Source organism: Carcharodon carcharias, chromosome 7 (assembly GCF_017639515.1).
Source record: "Carcharodon carcharias isolate sCarCar2 chromosome 7, sCarCar2.pri, whole genome shotgun sequence".
Taxonomy (NCBI): Eukaryota; Metazoa; Chordata; class Chondrichthyes; order Lamniformes; family Lamnidae; genus Carcharodon; species Carcharodon carcharias.
This window is the reverse complement of record NC_054473.1, coordinates 118483537-118498118: the sequence shown is the minus strand read 5'-3', so window position 1 is coordinate 118498118 and position 14582 is coordinate 118483537. Positions and strand designations below refer to the sequence as shown.

Here is a 14582-nt window from a genome sequence, read left to right as displayed (position 1 = left end):
AGGTATTGAGGAAACTCCTGGAAATGGCAAAAATTAGGCACAGCCAGTTTCCCACTGAGGTTACAGGAGGATTGCAGTGGAATCTCCAAATAATTTCCAACTTGTTTTCTATAAATGAGTCTTCCAGAAATCATCTTTGGCCACTTCCATTCAGCTACTACTCTGACCATTACACAATATTATGGAAGGGGTTTACATCTACTTCTCTTCAAGTGTTAGCTGTGACTCAGTTGATAGCACTTTTGCCTCTTGAGTCAGAAAATTGTGGGTTCAAGTCACACTCCAAGTACTTGAGCACTAAATCTAGGCTGACAATTCAATGCAATACTGAGGCAGTGCTGCACTGTCAAGTATGCCTTCTTTTGAATGGCCTGTTAAACCGAGGCCTCATTCTGGTCTGTAAGCTGAACAGAAAAAAACCTGCAGAACTAATTTGAAGAGAAGAGGAGTTTTCTTACTATTGGCTCTAGCCAATATGTGTCCCTGAACCAACATCACTAAATAACAGATAATTTGGTCACTATATCAAATTAATGTTTGGAGGATTAGCTGTAACTCCTCAAGTACAAACATGTTTCCATGTGTTTCAGATGAAGTTACATTGTTTCATAGTTCTCCGTTGTGAGATTTAAACTCTTGATCTTGGGGTTACAAACCCAGTACCATAACCACTTGGCTATTTAGGCCAAGCACAGGGATTAGATGTATACTAACTGACTACTGGATTTTCTACATTAACTACCATTCAAAAGTATTTAATTGGCTGTAAAGTACTTTGGGGCATAACATTCTGAGGTGGTGATAAGCACAATAAAATTAACCTTTTTTCATCTTTCCTTTTGCCATCAACTACCTTAGGAATGCACGTCTTTTGTTATTGAGTTTGACTAGAGTCAAGGAAAATGCCGTAAGATATATCAAAAACAGTTTATTCAAGCACAAAAAGGGTTACTCAAAGTGGTTCAACACAGGCCATGTGACACACTGATCATTCCTATACTTCATGTTGGACACCATCTCGTTAACATAGATAGTTAGACCTGCTTAATCAAGCCTTGTTTTAGACACAGTTAAGCAAAGCAATTTGAGTCATGTAAATGTTTCAATTTCATGTGCAGCACTTCACAAGTCGCTAAATTGTGCACAACTTCACTTTGCTAACCATGGCATCCAATCATCTCGTAAATGAAACCATAGGTCAACCTTCAAAATATCACATTCACTTAATATCTTGTCTTTCAGAGTAAGGGAAATGCTGGATAAACTAGCGTAAGAAGAGAAAACATTGGATTCTAGATTGCAATCAAATTATCCCAGGAGTTGGCTTCTTCCCCATCCTAGCATTTTCTACAGGCTGTTAATCAAACCATTTCCATAGTTATACGTTACTGACTAGTGAGTACATCAGGTAGGGCTGTGAATTTATGATCCCTATCTTCTTAATTTTTACTCTAATTGTGCATATTACCCAGACCATAAAGTTTTAACATCAATGCTTGTTTTTGAAGATTCTTCCTCTTAGACTTCTTAATGTTTAGTAACAAACCATTCCTTGTACAGTGTGTTTACCGTCCTAAGCCATTCTAAAATTAGTAGGTACCATTATAGTAAATGTATTTAATTGCATGAAATCCTTTATTTGATGAATATGGTGGGAGAGAAATTATTAAGTTGCAACCTTTAATAAAACAAGAGCTCATATGCTATCATGTAGCCACCATTAAAAATGTAGAGTTTCCTATCTACTGGGTTGTAGTGGATGTTTGCCACGTTTGGAGAGTATTTGACAAACCGGATATTGAGATTTTTGGCCTCCTGGTTAGTGATTGTGTCATACATGTAAAATATCTCCTCTTCAGTATTACTGACATATCGGGTGGCATAAAGCACTCCGCAAACCACAAAGGCATTGGTTACCGCTTTCTTGAAGAGCTTTGTTTTCCAGGTCTGCAGCACAGCCAAACTAATGCTGTCTATTTTACTCAATACAATATTGCCATAATTGTTCTCAGTGGCATAAATGACCCAAATGCCATTTTCGTCCACTGAGAAATCCATATCCGTGTGACCATAGCAGTCATAATAACAGTAAGGGAATTTATTATTATAACCAGCATTGGGAAGGACTACATTTGTGATGCCTTTTGTTGCTATATTAAATCTGCACATTTGCCCAGAATTATAACAATTATAATACAGAGAGTTATTGTAAACCACGACCCCTGGACCCTGTATTGCATTGGTGGCAGTGTATGATGATTTCACTGAAATATCAATGTTGGATTTTGCTGTCAGGAAGTCTTTGTAAGAATTATAGGTTCGGACCACATTTCCATAAATATTGTAAGACAGCAGTGCCATAACCCAGTAGTGTTGCGGGCTTCCGGGCATTGAGTCCATACCCCAGCCTCCGTAATGGTATGATGTGCCATATGGGTTGAGTTGTGCTAATACCGGCTCACTAATGTTGCGTAAAATTCCTCCAGAACAGTTTCCTACAAAGAACACAATTAATTATAGTTGCATTTTCTTGAAACTTGTTTTTGAAGGGTGTTTCTTTATACAGAGACAATAAAGGGAATAAACATTTCTTGTTATGCCCATCAATCTCAAACCACCTCCATTATTCCCAAGACTCAACCCATGAACCCTGATTCCCTTATCATTCCTACCTAGTTACCACGCAGTCCGATCTTTTCCCCCAGATTCAATCCCATGCTTTAACATCAGACTAGAGCCACTCCCGTGCTAACTATCAGAGTTAATTCCTCATGATTAAGAGCTGAAATATGCATTAATGTAATTATCCTGTGAAAGACCTTTGCATTATATTTGTGCTCCAAATGACTCTCCGTAATAATAACCTGTAGACTACATAGAAACGTAGAAAATAGGAGCAGGTGTAGACCATTCGGCCCTTCGAACCTGCTGCATCATTCATTATGGTCATGGCTGATCATCCAACTCAATAGCCTGCTCCCGCTTTCTCCCCATATCCTATGATCCCTTTTGCCCCAAGAGTTATATCTAACTCCTTCTTGAAAACATAAAATGTTTTGGTCTCAACTACTTTCTGTGGTAGCAAATCCACAGGCTCACCACTCTCTGAGTGAAGAAATTTCTCCTCATCTCAATCCTAAATGGTCTACCCCGTATCCTCAGACTTTGACCCCCACCATTGGGAACATCCTTCCTGCATCTACCCTGTCTAGTCCTGTTAGAATTTTATAGGTTTCTATGAGATCCCCCCTCATTCTTCTGAACTCCAGCAAAAATAATCCTAACCAATTCAAACTGTCCTCATATGTCAGTCCCACCATTCCAGGAATCAGTCGGGTAAACCTTCGCTGCACTCCCTCTATAGCAAGTACATCCTTCCTCAGATAAGGAGACCAAAACTGCACACAATATTCCAAGTGTGGTCTCACTGAGGCCCTGTATAATTGCAACAAGATATCCCTGCTCCTGTACTCAAATCCTTTCACTATGAAGGCCAACATACCATGTGCCTTCTTTACCACCTGCTGCACCTGCATGCTTACCTTTAATGACTAGTGTACGAGGACATCCGGTCTCGTTGCACATTCCCCCCCCTCTCAATTTATAGCCATTCAGATAATAACCTGCCTTCCTGTTTTTGCTACCAGAGTGGATAACCTCACATTTATTCACATTATATTGCATCTGCCATGCATTTGCCCATTCACTCAGCTTGTCCAAATCACACTGAAGCATCTCTGCATCATCCTCACAGCTCACCGTCTCACCTAGCTTTGTGTCATCTGCAAATTTGGAGATATTAAATTTATATATTGTGAATAGCTGGGGTTCCAGCACCAATCCCTGCGGTACCCCACTAGTCACTATTACATCCTCCTGACTCTATTTACAGCTCCTCAGAAATTACATTTTTCCCAACATTCTCCCCTCAGTCCTCTCCTGAGGGCATTGGTTCCTCCTGGTATATGACTAAGACACAGGAAACAACAGTTTTCTAGTACCTCATCCACACAATCATTCTTTAAGTGTGATTCCAGTCAATGTATTTTAGCAGGTTATTACGCTGTGGGGAGCATTTCAGGTTTCTTCAAGTGCAGATCGCTACACAGTAATGAGGAATGAGAAGCTCATCTGACCTGCATTCCTATTCAAAGGTGCTGAGGCTAGTTGTATGAATTTACTGTAAGCTGTGGAATTCCCCCCCCTAAACTTCTCCACCTTCTATCTACTCCTTTAAGACTCACCATAAAACCTACCTCTTTACCCAAACTTTTGGTCATCTGTCCCAATGCCTCCTTCTTGTTGATTTTTGTCTGAAGCTCCTGTGAAGCACCCTGGGCTGTTTTGCAACCTTAAAAGTGCTAAATAAGTGCAAGTTGTAGTTGTTGACCAGTTAACTTGTACTGGTTAACCAGTAGCCAATTAAGGGGAGGTAGTGGTATTGTCACTGAATAGTATTACAGAAACCCAGGGTAATGCTCTGGGGACCTGGATTCAAATCCTACCATGGTAGATGGTGAAATTTGAATTAAAGATATCTGGAATTCAAAGTATGATTTCTTGTTATACCCATCAATCTCAAACCACCTCCATTATTCCTTAAAACCATTGTTACCATGAAACCATTGCTGATTGTTGTAAAAACCCATCTGGTTCACTAATGTTCTTTAGGGAAGGAAATCTGCTGTCCTTACTTGGTCTGGCCTACAGGTGACTCCAGATTCACAGCAATGTGGTTGATTCTTAAATGCCCTCTGAGCAAGGTTGCTCAAAAGTTCTCTTGTTAAATGCCCTCTGAACAAGGGCATTTAAGAGTCAACGAGCCAGTGATGCCCACATCCCATGAACGCATAAAAAAAGTTGAAGTTAACATTGCTGCTGTCTTGATGAATGAAAAAATGTCATCCTGATATGTAAAGTGAGAGAATATTTTCAGTTAAAAGTTACTTGAGGAGTTTCCTGATCTTCAATTTGTTCCTGTGTTAGCCTGTCATGTACATTTAGGTGTGTCATATTGCACTTTGCATATTGTTCCCTTACAGTCTTCAGATCCATCACTGGATCCCGGTCACCAGAAACATTCGTAATTTATTTTTAAAAAAACATACATACTGATTACTCCATGACTTTTTTCCCTCCTTTGTTTTTTCCCGCCTTCAGCTGCTTTTATATTCTTTTATTTCAATTCTGGAAGCCCAGCAACCAGGTAAAATAACTGCTAGTCTACATAAAAGAGACTGAACAGCATAAATCCTAGGAGTCAGCTCATTGGTTCTGGCCACTTGAAAATCAGAGTAAACAAACAATATGAAGCAGCTTTTCTAAAGCTGACAATTCACACTGGGGCACTGATTTAGCAGTTCTCCATGATCATCCTGAAGTGAACATTTTCCATGTGTGAATACAGACAATAGGTGATGACAGGTTATATTGTCGACAGCAAGAACTTGTATTTATGGGACATCTTCACTGTAGTAAAATATTTCTTGGCATTGCACAGGAGTGTAATCAGACAAAATTGAAGCTGAGACAAAGAAGGGGATCTTAAAACAGAACACCAAAGGTTTGGTCAAAGAGTTGGGTTTAAAACAGAGTCTTAAAATAAAGAGAGAGATTGGAAAGTTTTAGGGAGGGAATTCCAGAGTTTAGGTCGAGCTAACTGAAGACATTGCTGCCAATAATAGGGTAAAGGAAGTCACGATTGCATAAAAGGTCAGGCTTGGAGGAACATTGAAATCCAACAGGGTTGTAGGGCAAATCCAGTCTTATCATCAGCCAATGTCCATATTCATATGCTTCAGGACTAAATGGACAATCAGGTGTAGGAATCCTGGCCAATTCTTCATTCCCTATCTTGAGTAGATGAACACAGTTATAGTGTCATGACTACAACCTTGGCTGGGCTCAGCTAACTGAATAAAGTCAAGGGATTGAGTCTGGTCTGTATCAGTCAGCAAAACTACCTACACTGAATTTGGGAGTTGCAGAGATATTTTATAAAGTGCAAGTTCTCTATCATTCATATAAGCCTTTACATAAAAGCATAAAATGTTATTCAAGCAGTTTAAATTCAAATGAATGTGGCAAGTATTAAAGGTTACTGTTATTCAGGAAACAAGGTGAAGGTGTGGCCTTGGTAACTAATAAGTGAAACTGATAATATGTGACCTCACCAATATGTAAGTTGCCATAGACAGAGAAGCTCTCCAGCTGGTTCTTCATTTTCTTCAAGTGGTCTTTCATGAACAGTAGGTTTTGTTTGTCATATTGCTGCAGGTTTTTCACCTTGAGGTGGGTATCCAGCATCTGGATCACAAAGGAATTCATTACACAGCCAGTTTATTATTTGGAGTAATTAGCAGTCTTTTTATTATTAGGGGTAGAGGACAGCCTGTTTATTGTTGAGGTAATGAACAGTCTGCTTATTATTGAGGGTAATTAAAAGCTTGTTTATTTTTAGGGGTAATCGGCAGCCCATTTATGAGATTGAAATAAAGAGGTTTAAGAGGAGAGGGAACAGATAAGTTCAAGAAAGGAGGACAGATCTGGGAAGTAGAAAGAGGATAAGAAGACAGGAGGTGATAAGGCGAATGGATCAAAAATGCAAGTGGAGAGAAGGAAAACCCTAATATTTTTATACAATGACCTAGGACTCTGCACTCATGCATGAGGAGCAGCTCACTCTCACAAAGCTGGCTACGGACTGCCAGTTTTCTCTCTCACTCTCTAAGAAAGATTCTCAATTACATTGAGACTTCTTAGCAGATGGCACTGGGAATTGTGGAACTCATAGCTATGATAAATTGGAAAATTGATACATTTAATATCACAGCATTTCAAAAAAGTAGTTGAATATCTTTCCCTTTGACTTTATGTTGGTTTTAATTTAGTAATGAAAGATGCAAGTGGGGAACTCTGTATGGGAGATGTTGAAGAATAATTCACAACATGAAGTCAGTAATTCACTCCTATGGGCTCAGAGGGAAGGTAACAAGCTACTGACCTCACATGTTGAACAAATTGGGAGTTTTCATGACTCCAATGATTGAACCAGACCAGAAGTGACTAAAAGACTAACACTGGTGTGCTTAACATTGTGGTTGAGGGTTTTGTAAATTAATGTTAATCGAACAACATTACATGCATGCAAATGAAATGAATACTTTCAAATATAAATAACTATCCTGCTTCACCAGCCAGTTAGCACACAGGCTTTAACCATACCAGGGGTTCCAAGTGGGAGCAAAAGAAAGGAATGTGGAATAGAACTGATAGCCACTCGGACAAGGCATTCTAAATGTCAGGGAGGTGGGAGGGAAGCCACATCATTTCAGAATGCCATTAAAAAATGTTCAACATCAGAGCAAAGTGGGTGGACAGACACTGAGCTTGTGCATTGCAGATACTGAGTTAATTCCCAAGCTAATTCCAATGCGAAGTGATGTGAGATTTCCAACGTCCAAGGAGCCTGACACACTACAGGATGTTCACTTCAATGTTAAGTTAGGCCCAACTCAGTTACATTTATAATCTATTGTAGTCTGTGTGAAGTGAAACTATTGTGATTGTACTGTAAATGTACTCTTTGTGAATCACAACCGTAAGAAAGACCTGATCGCCACTCCTATCTACTGGTGATGTTAAATGTGGAAATGCTTTACGATTATAAGCTGCTGTTTAACAATAGTACATTTTACTACAGCTAAGGCAGCCAACTACAGATTGTGAGATCTGTCTGGGATAACTTAATGGTGGGTGAGAAGGCCTTTTATATGCCTGCTTTCCCATAGAAAGTCATAGGCTTTGATTTTTACTGGGAGATATGTTGAATGGAAAAACCCTCTGGAGATCTCAATGTGAGGCTCAGGCCTTTATTACAACCATGTTACATTTAAATATTCCACTACAGTCTGCCTCCTAAAATTGGTAGACTGACATCAAGGCCGGCAAGTGTGAGTGGGAAATCGGATTGTTAGGACGTCAGGGATTCAAAGCTCTTGGTAGAACCTCAGTGCTGGGCAAGGGCTTTCAGCAGCCAATGCTAGCATGGAGAGGGAGAGGTAAGGCCAGGGCCAGGGAGGCCCAAGGACTCCTTGTAGGGCCTGGAGAACTTCTGTAAAACTTGACATTGTCCTTTCTGGTCAGTCAATTCCACACAATGCGGGCCTCCTCCTGACGTAATGTTAAACTCATGGTGCAACACCATCAATGTCTTTAGACTGCAACTTTTGAATTTAAAGTAGGTCCCTACTTGTCTATAGCTGGAATTTTGGCCAATCTGAAAGTTGACAAAGCTGAAAAGGCACTGGATGGGAACATAGTGATCTCAGGCTGATAAATGGAGTCGACCTAATTTGATCCACTCCCACACAACATTCTCACTGGGTGAGGAGGGATGGGGGCTAAAATCAAGGCGATAGCCTCAACCATCTCCAATGAAGTCCAGCGATCACAGTATTCACATGTGACAATTTTACTACAAATACTTAAAACAAATCCAATTCATCTCACCTCGGTGGAGACCTTGCGAAGTAAGTCGGTGTTTGATGAAGGGTCACTCTGCGCCTTTGCAACCTCTGAGCTGAGCTGCTTCAGCTCCCAGCGGAGAGTCCAAAAGTTGAGTGGATGGTACAGTTTCTGTTTGTACATTGCCTCAAACTGTTGTAGCTGAGAAGATAGGTTTCGTATCTGTGCCTGGAACTCTGGAATCCTGGACTCAGCAAAAGTTGCCTTTAAATTTACAATATCATGTCAAAAAAGAACCAAGTCAAATAAATTATGATGTCCAGTCCATAGGATTTGGGAAGGCAGGTGGAGGGGAATGAGTTGGAAGCACTACAGAGCCTAGGGGCATAGGCAGGACTCAAAGTGGTGATCTCAAATTACAAGAAACAGTAGTGCTGTAGAAAGGGAGAGAAATCTGTGTTTGGGGGAGAATGGTACAACAAGGATGTGCTTAATAATTGTGGGACTGTGGGAAGCCCTTGCTTCCTCTTTCAACAGCTTCCCTTGCTTGACCTGAGTTTCCTCCATCTTCTCCTGAACATGATGGCTCATTCAATTTGCCCTTTTGGGCAACAGTTTGTTACCTCTGCCTCCCTCCCCATGAACCCAGATGGTGAGTGTTCGGTTGTTTGAGTGTGGTGTATGTCAAAACTGAACCTGATCCTATCCTCAAGCCTTGTCTACTCAAATGTCTTTCCTATGGAAGAGACGTCAATGTATAGCAATCAGGAGTGGGAACCTTGCTTCATATTTGTCCTTTGGTTAACCTGCTATCATCAAGGTCAACTGAAGCATCCTACAGCTGGCTTGACTCAGATTAGCTAACCTAACACACAGCAAGAATCAAAACTGGATCATTCCATCATGTCACTCAGACAGGGCAACACACATTCTAGTGAGTTTGACCAATCACCAATGCACCTGTCAATCACTGGCTGAATTTCAATGATTGGAAAGACAGCATCAATCAATAAATTTTCAAGAGAGTACTGGTTCACTGAAGTTGGGGCCAACCACTTGATGTCACAGCGTCTTTAGGTTTAGAAGTAGATAAAGGAGAGGGGCAATCCGCTGACTATCAACAAAAAGAAAGCAAGTAAATTACACCAAAACATATCAACTGAATAATAGATAGAGCAGGGAGATAGAGATAGCTTATAATTAAGCATACCCAAGGCACTGCAAGAAAAGTAACAAATATCCAGTGCAGTACTGAGGTACTGTCATTGGAATGAGATATTAAACCAAATCCTTGTGTCCTCCCTGGTGAATATAAAAGATCCTTTGCCACTTTTTGAAGAGGAGCAGGGTTGTTGCATCCTGGACTGTATTTCTTTCTTAGTCAACATCACTAAAGCAGATTATCTAGTCCTTTATCATACTGCTTTTGTGGGAGTTTGCTGTGCATAAATTGGCAGCAAGATTTCCTTCATTACAAGTGACTACTCTTTAAAGCTACTTCATTTATTGTAAAGTGCTATGGGATGTCCTGAGGTCATGAAAGGCACTATATAAATGCAACTCTTTCTTTTTTCTACAAGTATAAGGACCTGTTAGGCAATGTTTCAGTTAATGGTTGGTGTCTGTGTCCCCCTGTTTTGGTGAATGGTTATTGATGTCTTTGTCTCACTCTGAGTTAATGGATTTCAGTGTCTGTATCACCTAACCTATGTAAACGGGTCAGTGTTTGGGTTGCTCTGTCTATGTGGACAGATGTCATGGTGTGTGTTGCCCTATCTGAGTGATATGATGTTGGCCTATGTGGGCTGCCAGTATCTGTGTTTATATTTGCTCACCTCTGATTTCCTCTCTTCCAGAGATGTGGTGCAGTTCCGCGATAGATCTTGTAACTGTCCAAATCTTTCAACTGGAAATTCCCATTCAGAAAGTTGCATTTTGCAGACACATCGATTCCCATTCTCAAGCACTCCATGAACTTCCCGGTATTGGTGTTCTGCTTCCTGAAAACATACAGCAGGACAGGAAAGGTGAGTGGAGTGGAAAATTCACCTACATCCTGATGTGTGTATCACCCAAAACTCCTCACTCCACCTTCTCAGCCTACTCCAGCACATCATTCCTCACATCAACTTAACCTTGCAGGTTCACCATCCCTCTCTGTCCACGCACTTCCTTACGTCTTCATCTGTCCATCCACCACTGGCACTCATCCTCATCCTTATGCATTGTCATGCCTCTCCCTCACAATCACCCTCAACAAATACTCTCCACTCACCTTTCCTGTCCTGCTTTGGAGAGAGTACAGAGGAAATTCACAGGAATGATTCCTGGGATGAAGAACTGTAGCTATGAGGATAGATTGGAGAGGTTGGGACTGTTTTCCTTGGAGAATAGAAGGCTGAGAGGAGACTTGATAAAGGTATTCACAATTCTGAAGGGTATGGACAGGGTAAATAATGAAACACTGTTCCCACTCAAGAGAACATCAAGAACTAGAGGGCACAGATACAAAATAATTGGCAAAAGGAGCAAATATGATGTGAGGATTTTTTTTTTCACCCAAAGAGTGGTTGGAATCTGGAACAAACTTCCTGAAAGGGTGGTGGAGGCAGGTTCAATCGAGGTATTCCAAAGGGTATTGGATTGCTACCTGAAAAAAGAGAATGTGCAAGGTTACAGGATAAAGTAGGGGAGAGGGACTAGGTGGAATGCTGTTTCAGAGAGCCAGTGCAGACTCATTGGGCTGAATGGCCTCCTTCTGCACTCTAAAGGTACTGTAATACTGTGATAGGAACACAGGAACAGGAAGAGGCTATTCAACTCAAGTCCATTCCACCATTTATTTAGATCATGGTTGATCTGTGCCTTAAATCCATTTACCCATCTTGGTTTCATATCTCTTTACACTTCTGGGTAACAAAAATCTGTCAATTTCAGTCTTAAAAAATTCAATTGACCCACTATTCATAGTCTTTTGTAGGAAAGTTACAGATTTTCAATAACTTTTGTGTAAAAACAGCTTCCTGATTTCACTCCTAATCCCAATTTCACTCCTAATAGGCCAACCTATCATTTTAAAATTATTCTTTCTTCTTCTTCTAAATTCCCCATCCAGAGGTAATAGTTTCTCCACATCTGCCCTACCTAACCCCTTAATCATCTGCAATACCTTGGTTAGGTCATTTTTCTAAGCTCAAGGGAATACAAGCCAAGTTTATTGAACCTGACCTAATAATTTAAACCCTGGTATAATACTGGTGAATCTCCACTGTACCCTATCCAGGGCCAATTTCTCCTTCCTGAGGTGGGGAGAGTGCAGTACTGCAGATGCCTCACCAAAAACTTTATGCAGCTGAAGCACCACTTCCTCCTCTTTGTATTCCAGCTCCTTGGAGATAAAGGCCAACAGTCTTTCTGATTACATTGTAAACCCCACCACCCCCCCCGCCCCCCGCTTCTAGTAGCTTTTGGTAATTTGCGCACATGAACACCCAATCCCTTTGCACTTCCACAGCTCAAAGTCTATGGACATTAGGAAAATATTCTGTTTTATCTTTGCCACCATTTCTTGCAGTTCCTGTCCCTTAATAACTTGCTGCTCCCATCTGCACAATTTATTGTGTCATCTGCAAACTTGGAGAAACAACTCTATTTACAATCCAAGTCAGTGATAGGTATGGTGAAAAGCTGATTCGTTGCCGATCAAAGCTCTTTATCTTCACTTTTTAGGCCAAAAAAAATTCCTATTTTATTTATTCTTGAGAATTTATGTCCAAATGAGCTTGAGGCAAGAGATTACCTCTGGTCACTATGTAGGGAAAGGCGGTCTGTATAAAGGACTCGAGTTTGGTATAGCATTGGGAGGAAATATCCTCCGATGTTTAGGAAGTCGCCAATCCACAACCAGAGGAAATTCCTCTCCCGTCTTTATTCATTTTTTTCAGACCCTCCTTATTCCCCTCAAACAGCGGGATTTCGACTCCAGTGAAAACCGGCTCCGTTATCACACAGATGTAGGACTGACTCCTGCTCTGTATATCAACCTGCACAGAGCGACAGTCCAAAACATTGTGGATAAACCAACCTTATTGGACAGATGAATGGGGTCAGTTCACTCTGAGCGACGGGCCAGTCTGGGCGGGATCAATCCAAGTCCGAGCAATCCCCGAGAGTCAGGATAGTGCTCACCGTGAATGCGCACTCATGAGTTTTTCCAGCACTTTATGTATTTTTATTTCAGATCTAGATCTCCAGCATCCTCAGTGTTTTGCTTTTAATACCGACCGTCTCTGACCTAATCTATTCTGTTTCCATTTGGTGAACTCTGGGGACTGGGATCTTCACCTGTTTTATGAATTTTTTTTTTAAAACATTGTCCGAGGTGGTCACCGCCTGTCGGAATAGCGCTAACCAGGTCCCCCTGAGCCCAGGGAGGCGAACGGGTCGGTGAGAATTCGTATGGAACTCGTTCAACAGTCGTGTAACCGTTCAACACTAATTCTACAAGTGAGGAGACATGGGGCGAGGAGAGAGGTGAGAATGGGTGGGAGGGAGCAGAGAGGAGGGAAGGAGGTCAGATGAGCGAAGAAAAGGGATAGAGGATGAGGGGAGATGACTTGAGGGGAAGAGAGGGACAAAATGGAGAATAAAACGAGATAACACGTCCCCAGGATCTGAAACAAGAATGCACTTAATTATTAGTTATTTGTAAGAAACGTGTTAAACATGACTCGTCAAGACACTGGTACTCACAGCAGAGGGCAGGGTGCTGACAGATACAAGGAACACGGCAAAAGTCAAAGAAATCACAGCCATCCTTACAGCTATACTCAAACCTGCGTGGAAACATTTATTTATAAGGGACAGAGGGGAGGGGGAGGGGAGATGGAGAGGGCGGGAGACAAAGAGGTGGAGAAATGGGGAGGGGAGGAGACTTGGTAAAAGGACCGGAGAGTGGGGGAGAAACAATGTAGAGAAATTAGAAAAGGGATGCAGAGGGGACAGATGGAACAGCGAGGAAGAGCCTGAATAGTAAAATTAGAGGGTGGATGAATGAGAGTCGGGAGTTGGAGGAGAACTGGAGAGAATGCAAAGGGGATGGAAGGGAAAATGAGCGAAGGACAAATAAGAGAGAGATTAAAGATGAGGGGAGAGAGAGGTGACAGGATAAACCAAGCAAGTAGAAAAGATGATGCTTGTGAGGAGAGGAGACAGGAATTAGAGGAAAGAGATACAAGAGTGGAGGCAGAGAGCAGGAGTAGAGGAGAGCAGGGGCTCAATAAGAAAGAGAAATAGAAAAAGGATGGGGAGATAAGAAAGGACAGAGTGGACAGGAAGACTAGAGGGCAAGTGAGAGGTCAAAGAGCAAATATCCACTGAACATACAGGAAAGAGGCATGAAAATATTGAGCAGGAAGATTATGTAGAGAGGGAGGAGAGGAAATAAAAAAAGATAAAGAGGCGGAAGAAACAGATTAAGTTAAGAGAAGTTAGGAACTAATAAAACAAGCTTCCACAGATTTTGACATAATTATCCTATCCACTTCAATGTCTCCCCCATAATCATCTCCATGGTATGGGGCTTTCGAAGGTGCATTCCCCTGAAACAGATCCTGTATCAAAGTCTGCATGGTCACCTGTAACCCATGCCGAAGAACCTTTCTTGTTCCTCTTCTATGCTGACATTCAACATTATCCATAAGCATGAGCTCCACTTCCACATGCATGGAATTCAGCCTTACCTCTCCACCACCATCCTCAACTGTAAAAAGTGTTGCTGTGATTTTCAACAAGCCATGGCTGCGATAGAAGTTCTTCAAGTTCAACGTGAGCAAGAATGAAACCATCTGTTCAGCTTTTCCAGAAACCTTACACCATAGCTGTTGATTCCATCCCCTTGTTCAGGCTGAACCTAACAGTGTTCAATCCTGGTGCCCTGTTTGATGCTGAACTAAGCTTCAAACCTTCATCTGACTGTTCGGCAAGCCCAATCATTTCCATTTCCACGATCAACCTCACTGCTATTGAAATTATGAAATAAACCTTTTTACCCTTCATACTTGACTTCTTCAATAATTTATTTAGCAACCTCATTTCCTCCAACTTATACAAATTGG

At 41.3% G+C, this 14582-nt stretch overlaps 1 protein-coding gene across 1 annotated transcript; it reads right to left on the bottom strand.

Annotated features, from left to right (window-relative positions):
- Positions 1 to 913: 913 nt before the first annotated feature.
- Positions 914 to 13313, bottom strand: si:ch211-194m7.8 (olfactomedin-4). The gene is made up of 5 exons (XM_041191844.1): positions 13219 to 13313; positions 10302 to 10466; positions 8512 to 8730; positions 6174 to 6306; positions 914 to 2495 (listed from the first exon to the last, which is right to left on the bottom strand). The coding sequence occupies exons 1-5, from the start codon at positions 13279 to 13281 to the stop codon at positions 1681 to 1683; spliced, it is 1395 nt and encodes a 464-aa protein (XP_041047778.1). The 5' UTR covers positions 13282 to 13313; the 3' UTR covers positions 914 to 1680.
- Positions 13314 to 14582: the final 1269 nt, after the last annotated feature.